This window comes from Triturus cristatus, chromosome 7 (genome assembly GCF_964204655.1).
Source record: "Triturus cristatus chromosome 7, aTriCri1.1, whole genome shotgun sequence".
Lineage (NCBI taxonomy): Eukaryota > Metazoa > Chordata > Amphibia > Caudata > Salamandridae > Triturus > Triturus cristatus.
Window position 1 is genome coordinate 1,627,206,514 of NC_140590.1, and position 23,682 is coordinate 1,627,230,195.

A 23,682-nucleotide genomic window follows, 5' to 3' on the forward strand; every position below is an offset into this window, starting at 1 on the left:
GGGCCAAAGTTCCATCAATTAATTGAATTGTAGAACGCTCATTCAGGTAGTGTCCATTTATAAGTCTAAAAAACACTACCACAAAGCCAATTGTCATGAATAAAAAAATACAAATCAGCACCAACCAGATGTAAGTCCAAGGTGCAACCAAAAAATGTCTCTTGAACCAGGCAAAAAATATAGAAATTTTGGAAGGGGCAGTGGAAGTCAATGATTCAGTTTCAAAGGAAGAATGGGACTGGGTAAGTGTTGTTGTATGTAATAGGGGCAAAGGGACTTCTGCAGGATAAGCATACTCAGGATCATCAGGCAAACCACCAGCAGTAGGTGGCACAGGCGGATCAGTAACTGTAAGCATCTCAATGGAAACCTCAGGCACGATGATAGAGGGTGGCATCACAACAGAGTTTCTCAGCATCGAAGGGGAGGAAACCGAAGGTGTCATACTATGGAGAATCGGCCACCCTGTGTAGCTTGACATTCTCAATTGAAATGTACCTGTTACCCTTGCGACCAGGAAGTGGGGGTAAAACAACTGTACGTGTACCCAATACTCCAAGCACCGGGACTGGTGCACGATAAGAGGGGCCAAACTCCTTCTTGTTCTCCACCTTCTCACAGACCAGGTCACCAACACCAGGTAGCCAGCCGACTACCGTAATCAGGAGCGCTTCTTCAGATGTAGAGGGCACGTGTTCCTTTGCCAGAGTGTCTCTTGCTTCTTGTAGATTCTGCAATACAGCACAGTGGTCATCTAGGTCAAAAGGCGCGGCAGCCGCCGCCATGTCTAGACCTTCAAGGTCCGGAACAAACATTCTCACTCCAAAGAGCATCATGTACGGGGTCCTCCCACCCAGAGACCTTCTAGGGAGGTTATTAAGTGCACGTTGGACGTCATACAAGTGGGCAAGCCAGTTCCGGCCTGTACCTAATACCTTGGCTGTCAACGATTGCTTTAGGTCACGGTTCATCCGTTCCACAACACTATTGCCCTCAGGCCGGTATGGAGACGAAAATTTGACTTGGACCCCCAAACTTCTCATTGCTTCTTTGTACGCCTTAGAGGCGAACGCCGGGCCCTGATCAGAGTGAAGGGTACCACATGCAAAACTCCCTATAAAGACACGCAATGCTTTGATGACAGTCCTGGCATCAGCACTCCTTTGTGGCCACACCCACAGAAAACGTGTGCACGAATCCACTGCAACCAAGATGTACTTGTACGCAGTATCAGAGGTAAAAGGACTGCAGTGATCTAAATAAACACACGCAAGTGGTTGATTAGAAATATGCAGCTGCGTTGGAGGTGGACGCGCAACAGAAGAAGGTTTAATCTGCTGGCAAATGTCACAACTAAGTACATAAGCCCGCGTTTGTTTATACAAACCTTACCACCAGTAACGTTGCTGTAAAAGAGACACAGTTGCTGACACTCCAGCATGCGCAGACGCAGCACCTTCGTGGGCAGCCGTTATCAAACTTCGTCTGCAGTCCGCGTTGGGAATCAATCTATCACCAACGTCGTTAATCCTCACTAGCGGGACGTTATCAGGACTTAAGTGATAATGGTATCGAGAAGGGAAACCTCTAGGGAAGTTTGTCCCTGTCTCAGAAGCAGCAATAGCTGCTAAGATGTCAGCATCAATCTTAGATTTTGATCTTGTAACTGCTGCTACTAAATATGTCGCCACTGCGGTTTTAGCTGCCTCGTCAGCCAAACTGTTACCGACAGCATGGACACCAACTCGTTGGTGACCAAGTGTGTGAATTACATTCACAAGTGGCAGACTCCCTTTAAGTTCTGCCACCCGAGCCCAAAGCGTTTTATGCTTTACTGTGCCACCTTTGGAATCACGAAAACCATTCATAATCCAAAAAAGCAAATTGTTGTTGTAAGATTGAACACAATAGTAAGAATCACTCACTATAAGAGTAGTGACCCTGTGATCAGCAAACTCAAGTGCAAGCACCAGAGCATGAAGCTCCGCCAACTGCGCGGTACAATCACCCAATGACTGCGTATACACTGCATCAGATTGGAACTCTCCATTTACGAAAGTACCGACTACAATTGCGCAAGCCGCTGAATAAGCGTGCCTTGATCCAGTTGCGGGTTGCGCCGACCCGTCAGTGTATATGACACAATGGTATTCCTCGATAGGGCGCAATGACAGAGGAGCAGGATGAACAAATTCATACTCCAAACTCTCCTGAGTCTGCAACGCCGCGTCAAAGATATATTCGACGTCAGGCGAAGCTAAGGAGGTCGCCCATTGTATCCACCTTGGATGCAAAGCCTTAGAATTCGGTACACTAGCTTTAGTGACTGCTTCGAGAGCAGGAAACGGTGTTACCACCAGCATGTGCTTTCCTTGTGATAGCGCTCGTTCTTTCAGGATCGCCATCTGAACTGCTGTCAAGACTTTTTCAACAGTGGAAAATCGCAGCTCAGCCGAAGTGTACAGATGAGATTTGTAAGCAATGGGGACTGTGTCGCCCTCATTGAACGTTAAGTACGTGAAACCTTCCGCGCCTGGAACAATTCTAATGACCAGGTTGGTGTGGTTATCACGAGTTTGTAAAAATTTTGCAGTAAGAAGATCAGTCTGCAAAGAATACAATGCAGATGAATGCTCTGGCAGCCAGCAAGATCTGGTAAAAGTTGGTTGTACCAAAGCATAAAAAGTCTTGATACGCTGGGCATAATCAGGAATGTAGGAACGACCGAAATTCAGAAAGCCCAGTAATGATTGTAGTTTTTTCAGTGTCGTAGGGATACGAAGGCGTGCGCATTTCTCAAGGAAGTGCGGTGCCAAGCCTCGACCTTCATTATTGAGTTTGTACCCCAAGAACAACACTGTGAACTCAGCAATGTGGGACTTCTTAAAGTTAAACTTGTAACCGAAGTCTGCAAACATAGTCACTATGTTATCCACCCAAGCAAGGTGTGGAAGCAACTCGTCATCTGTCAGATAGATGTCATCAACATACGAGTATGCCTCCGGGTCTACCATCTCCAAGAGAGAGACCACGCGAGTGGAAAAAACTCCAGGGCTGTTTTTATAGCCCATCGGGAGCCTCTTAAACAATTTTTGTTTTCCACCCGAGGTAAATGCCGTCCACTCATAACTATGAGGGGCTATGTTATGGCAATAAAAGCCATTTGATAAGTCGAGCGTGGTTTTGAAACGTTTTCTCACAAGACTATCGACGAGAGCCGAACTATGAGTATTTTGTACCACACACGTCCGGCAATGCGAGTTTAAATGCCGGTAATCCAAAACTAGGCGGTACGACCCGTCAGGCTTCGTCACAGTGAATAAAGGATTATTCATGGGTGACACACATGTCTCAATCACTCCTTGATATTCCAATTGTTCAAGGATGGACGCGACGTGAGATCTTGCCTCGCGACGCATGGGGTATTGGGGTTGAGGCTGGGGATCGGACCGCAATGGAATCTCATGATTGGGAGAACATTTATCCCAGCCAACCTGATTACGATATAACGCAGGTGCAAGCACCTGTGCCCACTCCCCGGCTAACCTATTAGACTCATCCGTGGGCACTGCGTGCCCAAAGGAAGGAAGAATGACTTCCTCTCCCCTAGGAGCATCCAAAATGAAAGCCGGAGGCCAATCTTTCTCCGCCAAAAGAATATCATAGGTGGTCGTAAGATTGTCCCAAAAAACCACTTTATTTTTGCGTTGTATGTCACCCTCAATATTAAGGACTATTTCAAATAATCTTTCTGGGGGAGCTACGCGAGTATCAGCAGTTTCAACTGTCACATAAATGTCAGTTGCTGTCGCCTCCAGAAATGGACGCAATGCTTGCCGCACTACTGTAACTTCCGCCGCGCTGTCTAGCAGCGTTAGTGCCCATGTCAGATTCCGAAGCTGTGTCCTGACCATCTGAGGCATATCTCGCTGAGATAGCAGCAACTTTCTTTTTCTGAAACTGTGGTCGTTGTCTGGCAGTGTCTTCCTGCTTGCCTTTACCGTCAGTCTGGCGGGGCTGGTCTCGACCTTGAACGCCCCGTCCTCTCCCACGCTCTCCACCACCAGTGTGCGAAGTCGATGTGTCCTGTGAAGAACGAGGAGAGCGTTGTTCAGAAACCTGAAACCTATCAGGCGACTTAATACGAGTACGATCGCGCAAATCATAAGTGCGTTCACTATACGACTGGACCGGTGAGGCAGAACGAGAACCCTGTTTCTGTTGCTGTTTCTCTTGTTTTCTGGCTCGCCAACTTTGTTTAGGAAAGTTGGGCTTTTCGTCTTTTGTAGACAAACTCACCTTAGTTTGCTGTACTACATCAGGAACTTTGATGGTGGGTTTCACGCCTAAGGCACTACGTCCAACCATCCTGTAGGCCTTCGCAATAATTTTTGCGAACTTCCTTGGCTTATCGGCATCATCCACAAGTTCCAGCATATTACCAACTTGGAACTGCATGGCATCTCCTTTGAGGTTGCCCATTACCATGGAACCAACCACATCGAAACTGTCGACAAGCCTTAATCCTAACTCAATAGCCGCCTCCGCACCATGAATTTCTTGGACTTTCTTGATGACGGAGGGTAGTACAGACATAGACGGAGTGCCGTAGCACTTCGAATAGGTCGCAGCAAAGACCTTGCCCCAATTGTCACAATCAACAAGATCAGGGACCAGGTCCTTCGGCAAAGTAATGGTGAGTATCCTGTGTTTATCCACAGGTGTAGTGTTTGGAAACACGGCTTCCAATTGATCAAATTTTTCCGCAAGCCAGTAAGGAAATTCATCCTTACTGAGGGGGCGCTTGCCGACAACCGCATTAACCATAACAGGGCTAATCACCACCGCGTGATGGTGATCCGTCCCGTGCCCAGCAACCGCAGGTGCTCCCACCTGAACTGTGCGTGACACATACTGCACTAAAGCCCTATGGACCGTAATCAGGGCTGTGTGTAGCGTTCGTAAATCACCCACTTTCACCGTCAGGTAGCGTGGGTGCGGAGTATATCCGGCCAGTACCGGCCAAGTGGCCCCTGCAATCGACAACGGGCCCATTCTCGCCGATACGACCTCATGGGGGAGGGCGCCATTAAACCAAATTGTATGCTCCCAGGCAGAAATAGGTATTTCTAGTGTCCTATATGGGGCATAAGCCGCAGGCACAGGCATGGCTGTATATTCGTGGAACAAATTATCGTCCGTATCCACCTCCTCAAAGGTCACCCATGAGTAAAACAACTCATAAGGGTAGGTGGCATCAGCACTGACCACAAAGACCACGGCCATCCCGTCATCAGGTACCCCATAAGCCCTCAAATGAGCGCGCAGAGGAACCCTACTATGAGTGGGAATATTAACCGCCATAAGGACACCCTAAAGAGTAACAACGATCTTTACAGTAGCACTTGGGCTCAAAAGTTATAACCTTTATAATTTTCAAGCTTGTAAGAACCTATAGTCAAAACCTAGGTAGGTTAAACCGTCACTCCTGTTATCCGGAAACGAGAGTGAGGGTGGTTGTGGACTAACACAAGTACTACTAAAGCGTCTCAGATCATAAGACCAAACGTTAGGTGCGCCATGTTGCAGGGATTCTGCTTATGCACAGAACTATGCGCAGGAGACCAGGACCTCAGAGAATTGTGGTGTACCAGAAAACTCCCCTCAGAACCCAGAACCCCGTTATCCGACTAGCTTAGTATCCCATTCGTTAGCCTAGATTTAGCTAGGCGGTCCCAATGTATAGACAAACCAGAACAAGCGACTTAGATATTTCTCAGGAGTGGTGGGAATACGAAATACCTGTTCGTAGCTATTTGTTAGTCCACAACATAATAATACAGACACGGTAAAGTTTAAAGAGTTTATTTTATAAACCTCGCGTCCTAAGATGCAGTACTTTGGCTAACACTAGCAGACTAACAGTACGGATCAGAACCATAAGCATTATTACAATACCATACAGAATGAAAGGAGCAATCATACTAATAATGACAGTGGTATACAGCCACACTCCTTTCTCTAGAATCTAATACATTATTATTATTAGACTATTAGAAGGTCTCTTAGGTTAACAGGGGGGACCCCATACCGTATAGATCAGCTTAGTAGAATCACATCAAAGGATCAGCTAGCTCTCTCATGCATCAGCTCTTCTGTTCGAATGTGTGCAAACCCAAACTGTTCTGCAATATTAAAGACGCTTGTCCTTCAGATATTGGCAGCTGCATGTATGATATGTCTAAGAAGTGGTACGATCAATCTAATCACAACACTCTGTACCTTCTAGTGACCCAGACTCGTTCTTTGCATGATGTACAGACCAAGGGCACATTTCACAGTTAAGAATGTGAAACAACAGTTTGTTATCCTGTAAGGCAAAGTCGAGTCAGCATTTCTAAAATGAATAACACATAACAGTGTTGTGTGCAGCGCAGCAGAAACGACAAGCTGGCTTGCTAACAATTATCTCGTTTATGCTAACGTAGTGTTGGTAATAGGGCGTGGCTTAATCCATCCTACAATGGATATGATTCTTTTCTTAGAAAAATCACAGACCTATATTTTAGGCTTGCTCATTTGTCTTGTTTCGTCCTGTGATCGAGTCCTCAGTAACATTAATCTCATACCGTTCTTAGTAATCTCCTTCTCTACATTGTGTAAATTTATGGTGTGCCTTAAATGAAATATTTTGTCATCACGCTTGGTGTGGACTACCAGCTCTTGTTCTCGTAATCTATAAAGTGTGTACTGCCACTAGCTAATGGGAATAAGCAGCGAGGGGACCCTTATGTCAGTCCATCCCTCCTGTACAGCCATGCCCTTTTCCCATCACCGGCATCCTTCACCCTTGGGTCAGTTAGTCTTGCTTATCAGTTATTGAGCTTTGGATGGAAGGTGGGAATTAATTATGGGCGATACAGTATGGATTGGATTGCATAACTACTTAAATATATATTTAATTTACTCCCCGATTCTTTGGTTAATTGAGAACCATTGTGAACAATTAGCAATGTAGAATGGGCTGAGGCCTAGCCAGTAATGATATAGGTTCAAGTCAAAGGCTTACAGTAAACAGCTTGGTCCTGTATTTTGTACAAGCCACTGTGACTTCAAGTCTGCAAAATAACCTTGACTGCAGTCCAGGTTATTTCCATTTTGGACGACACGTGGGACCAAAGTCAGCAGAGGATGCAAAACACAGCTACAGTGCTAGTACTGTTTGTGTTTTTTCGGTCAGAGAAATAAAAGGCCCCACTGTATACCCATCTGCCTTTCTCACGGGGCAAACCACGGCTGGATGGTCATTGCTGAGACAGCCATGCACCACACATTGTAGCTGTCCATTCCGTGTACTGCTTTCCTGGAGCATCAGGACTCACAAAATGCAAACATTTGAGTAGGAAATAAGTACTATGGCAGCTACATCCTTCAAGGATGCAAAATTCCCTCGCAATCCTTGGCAGTTACAACCATCACTTGTGTGGACATCAGCCCCAACCTAGACCTCCCTCTGTAGGACAAAAGAGAAGAAACCAAGGCCATTTTGAGAAAGGTAGAAGATACCTCCTCAGTGGAAGTTGATATAACCATGAACCTTGCTAGCACTAGATTTCAGCGGCATCCTCCGGTGCAAGGGAATGCTTAGGAGTACATTGCTTTGATCTTCACATGGGAATAGTGCTGGGCATGCACTTCAGTGGTGAAGCAATGTTTGGCGGCATGTGGCTACAACTTGGCAACAGCTATACAACATATCAAATCTGAGACTTTATGGCCTTTAGGGTACCGCAGCTCATCTGCAGAAGCAGTTTTGTGGAGCACGAGGCTGGTGCCAACAACACTTGCGGGCAGGATATGAAGCCTGCCTGCACCTGCAGCCCTGCAATGCCAAATGATCTTTCAGATCCCATCAGAAATCATAATACTTATGGTAGTCCTATTACTTAAATGCCAAACATTGTTTTTCGATTAATGATGTTGTACCAGTTTGGAAAGGTTTAGTTTTCTTTTCTCTGTCCACCGCGTTATTTGAAGAACTGAAGCTTATGACGTGAGTAAACTTTGTCTCCCTTTGTGCCCCAAGGAAGCCATCGGAAAAAGCTGACCTCGATGAAGTCATCGCTGCTGCTGTTCTCACCAGCCTGTCCACCAGCCCCCTGCTGCTGGGCCAGGGGGCAGGCACTTGCACTACAGGTAAGGAGGTTAGTGAATTCGGCGGGTATGGTCCCAACTGCACAGTTCAGGAAGTTTCAGAACTCTCCTTCGTTCCCAGAGCCACACTGCATGAGGTCAAAGGTGTTTTGAAAGCGAATGGCCCTCTGTGCATGGTGTATCTGTAAACGCATCCAAGACCTAAACAGCAAAAGGAGGATTTAAAAAATCTAAAATAAAAACACCAACACGTAAACTTGGTTAAAGCACTACTCTAAAGATTCATTGAAGAGAAGATGTGAAAGCAAAACACCTCAAATATGTATCAGACTCTGTAAAACATGGAATACTTGAGGTACAAAAAAAATCTAAATTGAGTGCTAAAATATCTCCTACCATAAAGGGATTTTTTAAAATTGCTTTAAACAAAATCCCTAAAAATAAAGCGCGCAATTAGTATTATTATTATTTTTTAAAATTTTTGTGTTGGGTTTTTGGTCTCATCCTCTTTCTATGTTATGTGATTTTGGGGTCTTCTGTTATTTATTTTGACAAAGTATCTTGCATGGTGTACACAGAGCATCAGCCTCTGCTCTTCCTTCCCTACAGGATCGTGCTAGAAGAGACTTGTTCTGCCTCCCTGCCCCTTGGTGATTGTCATGCCTTGTTCTTCTTACCCCTCAGAGCCATGCAGCAAAGTTTCCAAAGAGGCTGCTTTGATTTCATCGAGTTACAGCAGCAGTACCAACAGTGGTGACTGGAACTGGGACTTTCAGGGTGACCCGTCCATTCCATCCACACCCTCGCCGCCACTGTCCACCGAGGTTAGCAAGACCTGCCTGTCATCCGCCCAGTCCGATGACGGGATAGAGGACACCGATGCTGCCCATTTCCTCTTTGGTGACCCGATTCCCAGAAAGAGGAAGGTAAGTGAAGGTCATTTCTCTGTAATGAGCTGTTTTCTGTACAGCATCATCTGCACATCTGCACATGGCAATCAGCAGCACCACCACGAGTCCACTGCTCCTAGGGAAGCCTGGTTGCAGTAGTTTGCATGTCATGTTACCGATCACTATTGTGATGGGTGGGATTAGTATAATGTTTTGCAAATTGAGTTTAAAAAGGTGACGCAACGTTTTTAAGTGGGGTGTGCCACACTGTTTTGAGACTGAATAGAAATGTCGTCAGCGCTGGAGTATCCCCGAAGACATCTTGAACCCATCAAAACTCATCCAGGTCAAACACTGCCTAAAGAAAAGCATCAGCAAAGTGTTGTAAAGCAGTCAAATAACTTTGTATTTCTGCTAGCACTTTTTAGATCTCGGCTGGCGATAGCAGCGCACATGCGCTGCTCTCGGCATTCGAGAGCTTCTTGGAATCAATACAGATTCCAAAGCTCTCGGAGGCAGAGTTGAAACCCAGGCCATCTTTTTAATTGGGTAGCGTCATATTCCATGCAAAACGCTGGCTTCTGATTGTAAAGGAGGCTTCTTAGTCCCTCCTTGTTGCTGCCTTGTCTCCTATTGGCCCCGTCCACCGGGATTGGATCGTTTACTGGTGGCGTGACACTGTCTCCTTCATTAGTCGGTACGCACTTTTTTTTTCACATTCGGCTGTGGCAAAGTCAGCCGCGTGTTTATTTTCGCATCGCACTTTCACTTAAAGTGAAAGCGCGATGCGAAAATAAACAGACGGCTGACTTTGCGGTACCACGCTTGTTTTACTTGACCTGGACTATTCAAAACTAAAAAGGTAATTTCAAAGTTGATTAGTTGCCTCAGGCCAATGTACCTCAAGGTAAGTGCGTCCTAGTTGTAGAGGGACTTTGAAGGATTATGCCATAACAATATGCACTTGGTGCCTCGTGGTAGAAGCTGCAGCTGACTTGCGCTTCAAGAGTTAATGCTAGCGCCGGCATTATGCTCCAGGTTCTAAGGCGCTTGGGCCTCTAACTTTAACACTTGGTTGCCTCAGGCACTAGGTGAGACGCACCTTGAATGGTTAACACAGACTTGTTTGCCTCGTGTCCTGGATCTCTGAGACCTATGCACTACCTTCAAGGGTTAAAAAAGCCCTTGGCACCTCAGTTAATGGCACTTCAAAGGGTTAAGTCTCTTTGCTTGCCTTCCCCCTGGATACACAGGTCCTCACCCCGCAAAAGTGAATACTTTCTGGTTTCCTCGTGCCCAGAATGTGCAGAATGTGCCAGGACAGGTTCTTCCAGTCCTAGAGGAAGAGCTGGGAAGTCCGTGGTGCCACTCCCCAGCCTACCGCAGAACTCGGCCTCCCCTATGTTGGACTCAGCCCCGCCCAGCCCTCCATGCTCCACTGCCTGATAATTTGCACCTGGGAGAGCGTGTGCCGCGCGGCTCCTTGCGTAGACAGGCAGTGCACAGGAGGTCTGGACGCTGGCGCCCCTCCTGTGCCACCCTAACACACAAGACCTGACCTGGTCCAGCTGGAGGGGGCGGGGTGACAGGCTGCGGCAGTGCCTTCAACGCATAACCGTATTGTCTTATTCGGGTGGGGGCATTGAGTTCAGCAGGCCGCTCCCATTTACACACGAGCAGATAATGCACTCCCTTGGGTGAAAGTGAGACGGCGCTGCGGTTGCCTCTACGCATGTGTCTGACAAGCCACACAATTTGCAATTCTGGTACTCCTATGTTATGGTATGGATAGTAAAAGCAGAGCCTGGCCAGGAGAGATCGGAGATTAGGCCGGAGAGGCCTGCTAAAGCCCGAACGAAACGTGTTGTATCGTAATTGCATTGATATAGCGTTTACGACCCCGCCCAAGGCTCTGAAGCATTCTTGCCCCCTCACAAACTTCCCGGGCTGTCGAGTCCCACCTACTGTGGGGGAAAGGAGGCATTGGTTGAGAACAGCGAATGCGAAAAGCTGCCCCCTCATTCCACAAGACACAGTAAAAAACAGCAAAGCAACGAGCCACCAAAATATCACCAGGCAAACGCAAGACAACATGGACATCAACGACAGCCTGGATATGGAAGGCATTGCTGGAGAGACCAGAATATCGTAAGCCACCATGCAGGCAGGTGCACCCCTCATCAAGAGATGACCGTGGGGCTCTCCGATATTACAGACAGGTAAAAAAGTGAGAGGCAGTGAGCTATGCTGAGGGTGCAAGAAACACAGCTGGACACCGTTTTAAATAACAAACAGCATAACTGGGCAATGGTAAAACGAGTGACACACCTGAAAAGAGTGAGAGAGCAGCAGTTAGCAGGAGAGTGCTCAGACCAGATGTAAAGACACAGCGTCACACTCAAGTCAGCAGCAGCCTGGTCTGCGCTCCTAGTTTGCCAATTTTCGGTCTCACCTGAGACCGCACATGCGCTGTCTATTGCAAGACATGTTGTCTACTTATGGGGGACTTAGAGCCCGTCCACTGCTTACTATTGCTTGGTTCGATCGTCACTCTCGTTTCCTTGCTTGTCTTTGGCCAGTGCGTGGCAGCTTCACTTACACTTCATGCGTTTGTCCCTCACCAGGGCATGGCCCGAGCACTCCTCCTGGGGCTCAGTTCCCTTCCACTGCTAATGCTTTCGGAGGTACTTGTTTCTTTTAGGTGCAGCACTCCATAGAGTGCCTGAGTTTGCAAAGCACTGCCCCCATCACATTGTTGCTTGCCAGAAGTGTTGCTTTCCCTTCCACCATCCAGTACTGCCTTGTTTGTCTTGTTAACCCTCACACTTCGCCCTGCACCTTTGCTTGCCCCCATTGCTCCTACTGCCCTCCGTCCCGCAGAGCAGCGTTGCAAGGGTGGCAGGGGAAATAGCCCCTTTAAATGCTGTTTGGGCAGTAGAATACAGCAATTAACATGGTTCAATGTGTCACGCACGGCTGTGGGACCCGGTACCACAGCATCTGCTGCACCAATAGTAGCAATACAGCTGGACCTGCGTTGTTGCTTGATTTCCCCCCCCCTCCCTCCCCAGTCACGCATTGTTGCTTTAATCTTTCCACCCTCCCGCATTGCTGCTTTCAACCCCCACCACGGTCCCACAGTAAAACAAGCATTGAAAGTGCAATAGGTCTCGCCTTTAATTAAGTTAAAGCCATTTGCTTTGCTAATGGTATTGTATAGCAAAGCAAATGGCTTTAACTTAATGAAAAGCGAGACCTAATACATTTGTAATGCTTGTTCCTCTTGCAGTCGCCTCGTCTGACACCAGCCCTTACAGGGTGCTTTTGGTTTGACCAGCGTTTGAGTTTCATTGTCTGCACACCTGTGCAAGTTGTTTTGAGCCTGGGTGCACTTAAAATATAAAGATAGTATTGAAAGAACTTTTGATTTTAGGTACATGGTACAAAAGTAGCAATATTTTTTGTTTTACCATATTAGAAATGAATTGAAGGTGCGAAGTTAGTCTTTGCAGCGTAAATGCTATCCTTCTCTGGTAGTTACTTACCTGTAATAGAAGTTACAAGTCAGTAGCTTCCCTTCTATTGCTTAATCGCGTGTGCCTACATTGGTTCTCTCATTATTATGAGTGAAAAAAGAATGAAGCTGTCTGATTTCGTTCGTAATGGTACAGTGGTTTAGCACTTCTTTGGTGTGTTAATGTTTGAGTGGAGAGTTTTTCTGATCTTAGATCTGAGTTGCGGCAACGGAAGTGGGTTTAGCCTAGTTTCTCTCCAAGGGAGGCAGTGAGGACTGATAGGCCTCCGGATGTCTCAGGTCATTCAGGGCAGCAACGTTGTATGAGATCGGTTAGTTGATTTACCTTTGTAAAAAAGGTGGCATACTTGATTAAAAAAGTTCAGTGCATTACTCGAACAGTGGCTCCCAAACGTTTTAGGAGCACAACCCCCTTTTTAGAACAAACCACTTTTGCGACCCACCTACCTTTTGATGGACATGAGGAGGGGCGATTTTTTTAAATATAACTAAAGCATCATGTGGTAGCGCATTGCCATTTACAGATAGCATGTTTCCCCTGAAGTCGTCCAGAACTTTGCACATATATACAATTTTACTGATAAAACTATACAGCCCACAAATTATAATGAGTGCAAATCGGGTTTCTGTGAATGTGTATCATTTTTGCAACACCAAGTTAAGTGTTTTGATCTTATTAAAATCTTGGTTTCCATCACACTTTTAATTTTTTTTAAAGTGAATGATTTTTGCTTTCCTGACTGCTAATGCATACAGTGCATTTACATGTTGTATGTTTCAAAAACAGACATCGTACAGCCTTTCCGTTTAGACTCTGTACTCCAGCAAGATTGTCATATAATTCACTTTAAAAACTCCTCTCACTTTGGAGTCTGAGGGAAAAAAGTAAACCCCATTTCCATGTTAAGACTAAGCAGCAATTGTCCGTAGCCTAGCCTGACAATTGAAGGCAAATGTGACAACAAACACAGAATTTTAACACTTCTTTATTTATTGCTCGGACTTTCCCGACTCACCAAAAATCTGCTCGCGACCCAGTAGTGATCCAGTACCCACTTTTTGGGAGACACTGATTTAGAAGGGATTCACAAGACTGGCTGTTAGATCTTTTTCAAATGTTACTGCCCCGCCCTGTAAATTAACATAGCTTGCTGTGTCTTCACTGTAAGTGGGAATTTGAAAAGCTGTTATGAGTGGGATGGCTTTGAATTGTTTTACATTTTAATTGACTAATTATTTTATTTTGTTGGCAATGAATTACATTCGTAAAGACGTATTAGTTCCCTAGGTTAAGCTTGTTGGTGTCAGGATGCACTAACCTCTTTCTTGAAATCCATTGGGATTGATGCACTCTTCCATATGTAATAACCTCATATTCAAGGACCTGAGGGCCAGTGGTAGACAGTGGGAATGGGATAAGAGAGAAAACGGACTCTGGACTCCACCTTTCTGACTCGTAACTTCTTGAAGGGTTGTCTGCAGGACGTAGTGGGTATCCACAGACAAACAATATGTTTAGTAACATATGAAGGTTCTGCACAAAACTGTACCTGTATATCTTACCAGTATCTTTGTATAACCAACTCTTTGTACTTTGGTGTGGAACGTGTAATTCCTAAAAGTAGAAAATGCAAAACTTGAGTACCTTAAATATATGTTCACTGGCACTTCTCTTTGTGACAACAGCATCACATTGCAGCATATCTCCATAGCAATCTATTTGTACATTTATCGGAGATATATCTTGAACATTAACAACCCCCAACTCCCCAACTCCCCCCACCCCATCCCCCGCGTCACACCATGTCCATGAACTCCCTGCCACAGCCCCAAGGCCCCGCTGCCACATCGTATTGTAATAAGATGAATCCCCCGATCGTCCCCTCTTGCCTGGCGCCCCCTCCTCCCGACTAGTCTCCCTAGACCTCCCCATGGTTACTCCTCTTCTTCCACTGGTGGCTCCAGCCACAACCCCCGGTAATCCGCCCATCGTTTCCATATTTTGTAGTGCTTGCGTGGACACCCTCGGGCCACAAATATGGGCAATTCCAGCCCCATACAAAAATCTAGGCAATTTTTCCATGCTGCGAGCGATGGGGCTCTAGGCGCCTTCCACGCCATGGCGATATCCCGCTTTGCCAGCGTAAGGCCCAGCCGTAGCAGGTGCCGCTTGTATATGTTGCCCCCGATGCCCTCCATGACATGTAGTAATGTAAAGCGTGGCGTGCGCGGGATCACCCACCCCAGCACCTCAGCTAGACAAGTAGTTAGCCCCCTCCAGAATCGGTCCAGCGCTGGGCAGTGCCATATAGTATGTATAAATGTCCCTTCCTCCTGACCACACCGAAGACAGTCCGGAGCAGCAATGAAACCCGCTCGGAACAGCCTGGCCCGGGTAAAATACACCCTGTGCAGATATTTAAATTGTATAAGGCACAGCCGCATCGCTATAGCTGCTTCCCTTGGGGCTGCCAGGGCCTCCCTCCAGTCGTCCTCATCTAAGGCCCCCACGTCAGTTTCCCACTCCTCCCGCAACTTCTGAAGCTTCGTAGAACAATGGATCACTAGGGCCTGATAGATCCTGGAAATTTTTCGGGTCCCCAGACCCCCCATAAAAAGTCTCGCTTCTAGTGGGCTAAACTCTGGAAGCGATGTCAGTCCCTCCAGACTGGGGTCAGTGCATGCCGCAGTTGCAGATATCTGTAGAACTGTGATTGGGGCATAGAGAATTCCCTCTGCAGGGCCTGAAATGATTTAAGTGTCGTACCACTCATAACATTTCCCAATGTCGAGATGCCAATGGCATCCCATCCGCGGAAACCTCTCCCTGCCATCAATTCTGGGAAGCGCCCATTACTCCAGAGGGGAGTCTCTTCAGTTAGGACATTCCACCAGCCCATCCGACGCAATATCTGCCGCCAGACCAGGAAAACAACTCGTGTGACCGACGGCAGGCTGCTGCGCACCGACGCCGAGTACAGGATAGTGTGTAATGTATTAGTTCCCATAAGTGCCCTTTCCAGCGCGTACGCCGGGTCTCCCTATCCCCATACCACCACTCGTTGAGAACAAGGAGGTGCGAGGCCTGATAGTAGGATAAGACATCCGAAGACGCAAGTCCTCTGCTATACGAGGATAGGAAACACGTTCTAAGGGCCACTCGCACTGTACCCCCTTCCCACAGGAACTGCCCAACACGGAGTTCACCTGACGGAACCATCGAGGCGGGATCGGATATGGATAGTTTTGCAGCTGGTAGAGCAGCTTAGGCAGCGCCACCATCTTAAATATTGCGGATCTGCCATACAGCGTCAACGGCATTCGAGACCAGGTCTTGAGATCCGTGCGGATCTTTTCCCATACTGGCGCTACATTGCGGTCCCAAGAAAGCTCCGGGGCCTCCGACAGGAACACCCCCAAGTATTTCAATCCTCCCACTGCCAGCTGAATATCCTGCGCCCATTCCCCAGGCCCGGGCCATCCCCCAGCATCCACAGCGTGGATTTGGAGGGATTCATATACAATCCCGATGACTCTCCAAAGATCTGCATGATCCGCAGGAGTCGTGGCCCCGACGTGTCTAACTCCGTAAGGAAAAACAAGACATCATCTGCATATAATGCAATTCTGTCTGACACTTCCGGAGACCACTCGAAGCCCCGAATCTGCGCATCCATACGCACCCACGCTGCCAACGGCTCCATGGCCAGTGCAAACAGGTACGGGGACAGGGGGCATCCCTGTCTCGTGCCCCGTTGTATGGGAAAGACTGTAGACGTCACCCCCGCCACCCGCACCGCAGCCGTCAAGTCCGTGTATAGGAGCTGGAGATAGGAAAGAAAATGCGGACCCAGATTGAGTCGGCGCAATAAGGCAAACAGATATACCCAGCTCAAAGAGTCAAAGGCCCTGTCCATGTCTGCCAAAAATAATGCCGCCCGCTCCCCGGTCTGCCGAACCGCCGCCACTGCCACGTGCGCCCGCCTTATATTGTGTCTGGTGGCCCTCTTGGGCATGAATCCCGCCTGATCTAGATGTATAAGAATCGAAATGTGGGGCAGAAGGCGATTGGTGGGTGCTTTGGCCAGGACCTTTGCCTTCACATTGAGGAGGGAGATAGGTCGATACGAGGCCCGCTGCTCTGGGGGCCTGCCGGGTTTGAGAAATACCACCACCTCCGCATGTCTCCAGTCCGGGGGAAGCATGCCCTTCTCCCTGGCCTCCTCCACCACAGCTCGATAGTAAGGGGCCAATTGTACGTTATAGCATTTGAAAAATTCACTCGGAAACCCATTGGGCCCAGGCACCTTCCCCGAATTTAAGTTCCCCCAGGGCCGTGCTAAGCTCTTCCTCCGTCAACGGAAGCTCCAGACGATCCCGCACTTCATCTGATATCGGTTTAGGGGGTAGGTCGGCTAGAAATTGTTCTATGGTGGCCGCTGTCAGGCACTCCCGGGGGGGCATATAGCTCCGCATAATAGGCAGCAAAGTTTTCAGCTATAAGGAGCTGATCAGTGATCGGGGCTCCTGTATCATCTATTAAGCCCGGAAGGGTCTGCGTGTGAAAGGCGCCCTGGCAGAGCCGGTATAGCATCTTCCCGGACTTATCCCCCCCCTGATAAATCCTGCTACGTGTCGCCAGCCAAGTCTGGCGGGCTTCATCCATAAGAAGGGCTGCGCATGACTGTTGAGCCTGGAGCATCTGCCTCACCCACCGTCGTCCTCCCTCCTCTCTAGCCTGTCGCTCGAGTGCCTCAACGGTGGCCTCCGCTCGCATCAGTTCTTCCCTACGCTTGCGGCGAGCTGCCGAGCACCAGGAGATGTCCACCCCGCGTAAAGTTGGCTTCAAGGCCTACCACAGAGATCCCACACTCAACACCGACCCTTCATTGGAAGCAAAAAAATGGGCAATGGCTTCCCTCATATGAGTACTATAGGCTCCATTCTGTAGGTGCCACGGCGACAAGCGCCAACGAAATGCCTGTCGCCCTCTGCCCAATCTCCGCGCGTATCACTCCACTTGCGAGCGCCCGGGGAAGAAATATATAGTCCAGTCTTGAGAGAGTGGCATGGACTGCTGTAAGATACGTGTATTCCCGCCTATCCCCATGAGTCCACCGCCAGACATCAAGACAGTCCAGGCTAGTCACTAGGGAGCTGAGTTTTTTTGGGCCACCTCTCCGCTCACCGCCCTCCCCCCCCACTCCGGTCCGTGGCCAGATCTATGAAATCATTCCAGTCCCCTCCCACGATAGACAGCATATCCGGCATATCCGCCCATAGGGCCAATACCCTCTCCACAAAAGACCACTGTAAGAGAGGGGGGGGCGTACACACTTCCCAAGATCACGGGGGCTTCCCCAATCATACCCCTGATGAATAGATAGCGACCCTGCGGGTCTATCCACTGCTGTACATGCACATATGGGAACCTCCGATGAACCAGGCTCGCCACCCCTCTGGACCCCCTGGCGAACCCCTCATGAAATATCTGATGATACCCATATTGTTGCAAACCCAAAAGGTGTGTCTCCTGTAGCATTAGAATATCCGCCCGAGCCCTCTTAGCCTGATGCAATATCGCCCCTCGCTTAATTTTATCAAGTGCCCCCCCTCACGTTCCAGCTTAAAATTTGGAGGGTACCTGGGACTCCTGCATCCCCTATCTGTTCACTAGCCATTGGAAAGGAACCTCATCTCCCTCCCCCATAGAGGACTGCAGCTAGGTGTAGAGCCAATATCGGAACCCACCAAGAAAGTGCGACACAGAACCTCCACCCCTGAGATCCAGGTCTCCGCCTCCGTGATGCGAGACACTGCGTTGCGCAGATCCTGGCGCAGTAATGTGACATCTGACCCAACCGCCCCGATCTTAGCATCTAACATGTCTCTGGATTGAGTGATGGCCACCATCAGGGCCGCATTATCCGGAATAGTCTCTGGTGGTCTCTGGTGGTCCCCCGGTCGTGCAAGCCACCGCTCCGGGACCAGTAAATTTATCGATTAGGCCGTGGCGAGCGGAGCCACCGCCTTTGTCTCTCGTCATACCTTCCTCCAGAGATCCCCCACAGGATCAGTCGTCGCAGGGCCAAACGCAGGAACAGCCGCCCCAGGTCCCAGGAATCCCCTTCTGGGGGCCGAACCCCGCGGTCTCACGCAGAAGTAGGCCCACAGTCAAACCAGTCCTGCCAGATATGGGGGCCTTCTCCAAGCGCCTCGGATACCGACCGACCAGGAACCACCTGCCCTGCCGCCCTCAGTGTAGCTGTCCACCAGGCCCACGGCCACTATTACGTTGCACTTCGGCCAATTTCCCCCCCAACTGCTCACCGCTAGAACGGTCCGCTGAGTCCCAGGTGCTGCCCTGCGCGTGTCGGCCGTCCCAAAATAACCACACTCCGCTCCTCTGTGCTGGGGCCGTTCTCCGAGCCGTCGTGAATATCACTTCTCCTCCCTGCGTGCCTCCACGGCCCGGTCCGGCCGTTGCAGCCTCAATCGCCACCCCGTTTAGGCCCCTGCTCGCGTCCTGAAGTAGGTCCTCACCCCGACCCTCAGCAGAAGGCCGCTCGTGTGTGGACAGCCTCTGGCGTGCAGACGAGGATCGGAGCCCCGTCAAGCAGCCCTGCCAAGGCCCAACACGCCCAGGGGGCCCTCACCGCCTTCACTCCGGATCGTCCCTCCACTTCTCTGGTGGCTGCGCTGGCTCCCAGCGCTTCCGGCGCCAGTTCTCCACGCTGCAGTGCGTAGGTGCAGGACCTATCCCCTCCAGCGGGCCCTCCGCTTCAACCGCCACTCTGATGTGCGCCGGGCCGGTCCCACGTTGCTCCTCTCCTGGCCCCCAGTGGAGCGACAGATTCTGGTAATGCCTCCACTGTGGCCCGCAAGCCGCCTGCCCCCAGCGTCGCCCCCACCTCTCGCCGTCAGCTGGGGCTGGGCGCGGCTCGATCCGCCACCGCCAGGGGCCGTCCGGAGACAGCACTCGACTCCCCGGCTTCAGCCGCGTCTCCGGGCCCGGGCCGCGCGCGGCGCGACTCCACCGCCGATAGCGCTCCCGGAGTTCCGTCGGTTGGCTGCGCGGGGGGGTGGGAGGGGGGGACGTCCCCACACACCTTTCCTGCTCAAGATGTGGCCGGGGAAACCAGGAAAATTAAGGATATCGCCGCGGGCTGGACGGAGCTCTTCTAACTCGCGTCCGCCATTACGGCTCGCTTGGCCACGCACCCTCCGAGAGTTCTTTTTAAATGTTCAAATGGTTCGAAGTTCCCATTTAACCAAGCAAGGTAACTTTTCGAAATGTTTTTCGATACAGATCAGAGAACTATAGGAAGCAGCTGGTATTTTGTGAAGGAAATCTTTGATCCCCGTGGCAAAGTTCAGGCTGCAGCAATATTGTGTTGTGATTGTCTAATGGCGTGTGCCGCTTGAGAGGTTATACCCAGATGTCCAAGACGCCCGCTACTTCTCCATATTGCTTGGGAGTTCATGGATTGCTGGGAAATGCAGTACATTGTCTGGATGCTGTTGTGTGTTGCATTCTCTGTACACGCAAACTCTCAGTCTAGACAGTACTGACACTTGGAAGGAACCTCCAGACTTTCGTTCCCTGAGAGACTGCGCATGATTTTCGAGCATGGCTCCCCTGTGCTTGTCAACTTCCAAGCTACAAGCAGTACTTCCAACCCTTCTTCCTTACAGGTTGATGGTTAATCTGTGGGTTCTTTGTGGTAAGTCATGGTGAACAAAGTCCCAATGATCAGCTCTTTATCAAAGTCCTAATAATCCACCATGACAGGTGATTTATATAGCAGTGCAAACGAGCCAACTAGGATTTTAAAAGTTGAAAAATATTTCAAGGGGAAAATATTTTCAACTAATAAAGTGGTGCACCCATATATAGGTTACCCTCTATGTTTGCGGTAAAAGGAACATTTTAGCAAAGGCAGACCGATTTCCTGTGGGGAGTCCTTCAACAACATAAGCATCAGATAGAAATACAGAAGTGGCCATGTGGCCCATTGTGTGAACTTGGCAAAAAAAGATCTGTAGCATATTTGTTACTTCTGCCCAAAATATGGAACTTTGAGACAGATGCTTTAGGGATATTGAAAAATCTGCTCCTGGCTGAAATCTGCAGTATTATTTCTTTATCAGATATCTCTATTTATGTACCTAAAGCAAATGCTGGTTTTTCAGCTTAGAATGTGCGAGAAATCTACTTTTCCACACTCAAAGCGAATTAATTCAAGCTGAAGGAAAGAAAATATCCCATGCCTTCAGGTAAAGTTGCAAGAGACCTTGCTTTGATCTGTGGGTCACACGCGAGAGGCAAGAAGCACTAATATGTGTTGGACGGCTTCTCAGTTTCTCAAGCAGTAGGATCCAGAGATTGAGGATTTTTAGTTTGTTTCGATTGCCGTGCCGTCTCTCACCCGTAAATATGTCCTATTTTGGACAAAGAAAGAGTTTTGTAAACTCTTATCTTTGCACATCTGAGCTTATGATTCTGGTGAGGAATTATAAGAGCTCAGTCTTTGTATTAGTGAGACATGTTTTTTAATTTTACCATTGTCAAGTCACCTCCCTCCCAGTGCAGCACACTTTCATTGTATAATGTGATTTCAATGTTTACGTTGTGACAATTTGAGAGAGCATCTTACTGTAGGATTTGCACACAGGTGTACTTTATTTTTATAGAGTCTTCTCTATCAAACATTTGCATAATTTCCTTGCACAGATGTGGCTTGCTTATCGGCATGCAGTGTTTGTGATTTCATATTTTTTTCCTTTATTTTTTTTGCGTATGTATATATGCACGAATGGGGTGAGCAAAGAGAGATTAATAGAATCCTGTCCAAGTTGCTTGGGTATCAACATGAGTATGCTAATTTTGGAGTAAGAATATAAGGGGGTCTAGTTACCTGATCAATCTTACTTTCTTCCTAGAACTCTGTGAAGGTGATGTTTAAGTGCTTGTGGAAGAATTGTGGGAAGGTACTCAGTACCTCATCTGGAATTCAGAAGCACATCCGAGCTGTCCATCTTGGGTAAGTGACCTAGACTATTGCAGAAATGAAAGCAACCTTGTGGAATTCTCACCTTCTTGCAGTCTAGCTGAGGTGAGTGGTTGAATAAGGGGAGAAAGTAACAGAAGAGAAGATTTGCTAGAGCAGCACATCGTAGCCAAAAAGCTAGTCTTTTCACTAAATGTCAGATGGAATGGTAATTTAATGTAGAGAAAATTTGAAATCTTTCTACCTTCTCTCACCTATGTCTTTGTACATGGGTTCAGAGGGAACCCCCACTTTGCCCCATCATCACTCCATCTTTTGGACCAGTGGCTGGAAGCGAAGGGCTTCAATCATGTTTTTCTTCCACATATACAAGATATACAAGTGTATTTGTGTTCCTTGTAGCCGTCTGGCTGAGCCGGATCATAGTGATGGCGAGGAGGACTTTTACTACACAGAGGTGGATGTGAACATGGATTCCTTGACCGATGGCCTGTCCAACCTGACACCAGTGTCTCCTACAACCTCCACCCCCCCAGTGTTTCCTATATTGGAGCAATCTGCCTGGACCCTGCCTGCATCAACTAAGCCGGAGTTTCCACTTATGACACCCTTGAGCCTTTCTGCTCCAACCAGCTTGTGCCACGTCCAGACCGATCATGCCTATCAGGTGAGCGTCTGATTGAGGTTTTGTTAGTGGTGTCATTAAGACAGTTGCTATGGCTTCATTTATACTGAAAGTATTTTATATGCCTCTGCTTTATTCCTGTAGAACAAATAATTGGTTATAACAAGTAAAACCTCAATTCCTTGATGAATTTCAACATCCTTTTGTTGTCAGACCTTGATTTAAAATCTCTAGGAAAGCGAGCTGTCATGCCCTTAAGTGCTTTCTGATTGTAAGAATAATCTAATGCGTTCCCTTTGTCTTTTTGTTTCTCTCTTCCTTTTCATATGTTGTAATTTGTAGAAACTGTGATAAGGAAAAGAGCTATGTAGGCAACGTTTAGGTGCTTTGTTCAACATTGTTGATAATTTGTGAGGTCACCCTGGCCAAGAGCAAGCTGCCTCTTACCAAAATATTACTGTAGATGGCTGCATCTCTTGGCAGCTCAAACTAGTTCATACAGTTTTATCTATGTCTACCACCCAGTCACTTGATGGAAAACAGCTTTGGAACTGAAGCGAAGTCACTGCGGTTCCCTCAATGACTAGGATGTGATTTCAGAAGACGGGATCCCATTTTATGGGATAGTTAAATAGTGTGTAAATGCAAGCGGTGTTGCATCAGGCTTGCTCCAGTGCACTGTGTTTTTGATTGCCTGGTCAAAGTCTTGCTTTGAGATTGGAACCCAGAAGTAAGTAAAGTACTTGATTATTGGTTAATGTATTGGCTCTTTACTAACTTAAGTTGTATCTTCCTAATAATACTGTTGTGTCTTCTAAGACCACAGGCATTGTACAGAAAGTCCAGGTGATAGAATGTGTCCCAAAGATATATAAAAAAAAAGGAAGTTAGACGGTTAAGAACAAAGCCTAATTTAAATTAAGTTCCCCTTCATGCTTTGGACAGTGTAGACCAATACACCTTTGTTTGGACAAAACGTTAAATGTTCCTTTGTTGCTCTTGTAAAAGGAGAAATGCACTGTCTTAGGAGCATTGGTTTGGACTTTACAATGGGCGTTCTAGTGTGATGTAGTTTCTATGGCTTCTCAGATAGGAGCTCAACAGAATGTGAATTCATAATGACCAGCGTGTCTGTTGCTGCAGCGCTTCCACAAGAAGCCCACACCAAGGTATGGAATGTCGAAAGATGCGCAGCCCACTAAATGCCAAGTAGATGTTATATCGTATTAGTCAAAGTAATCTCATCGATCAATCTTCTATGTAAAATGAAATTAATGCATGTCCACTTCTTACAGGTTTTAGTTCAGGTCGCTGGGTGTTTCGGAATTTCCCGCTTCAGGGCAACGGTCAGATTCCAAACCGATTCAGACTGATTCAATAGTAGAATGGTGTAAATCAATGCCATATGTAACCTAATGAGCCTAAATATCTAGAAATTGCCTAAAATGCGATGAAAACGAGCAGCTT

The 23,682-nt window shown here is 47.9% G+C and overlaps 1 protein-coding gene across 2 annotated transcripts in view; it reads left to right on the forward strand.

Annotated features, from left to right (window-relative positions):
* SLC2A4RG (SLC2A4 regulator) overlaps nucleotides 1–23,682 on the forward strand; it is a 225,682-nt gene that overhangs the window by 175,326 nt on the left and 26,674 nt on the right. For both annotated transcript variants that reach the window (XM_085619616.1, XM_085619617.1), the window contains exons 3-6: nucleotides 8,087–8,196; nucleotides 8,839–9,080; nucleotides 21,523–21,623; nucleotides 21,993–22,257. In XM_085619616.1, the coding sequence (XP_085475742.1) occupies nucleotides 8,087–8,196; nucleotides 8,839–9,080; nucleotides 21,523–21,623; nucleotides 21,993–22,257 (718 nt within the window). The remainder of the gene's footprint in view (nucleotides 1–8,086; nucleotides 8,197–8,838; nucleotides 9,081–21,522; nucleotides 21,624–21,992; nucleotides 22,258–23,682) is intronic.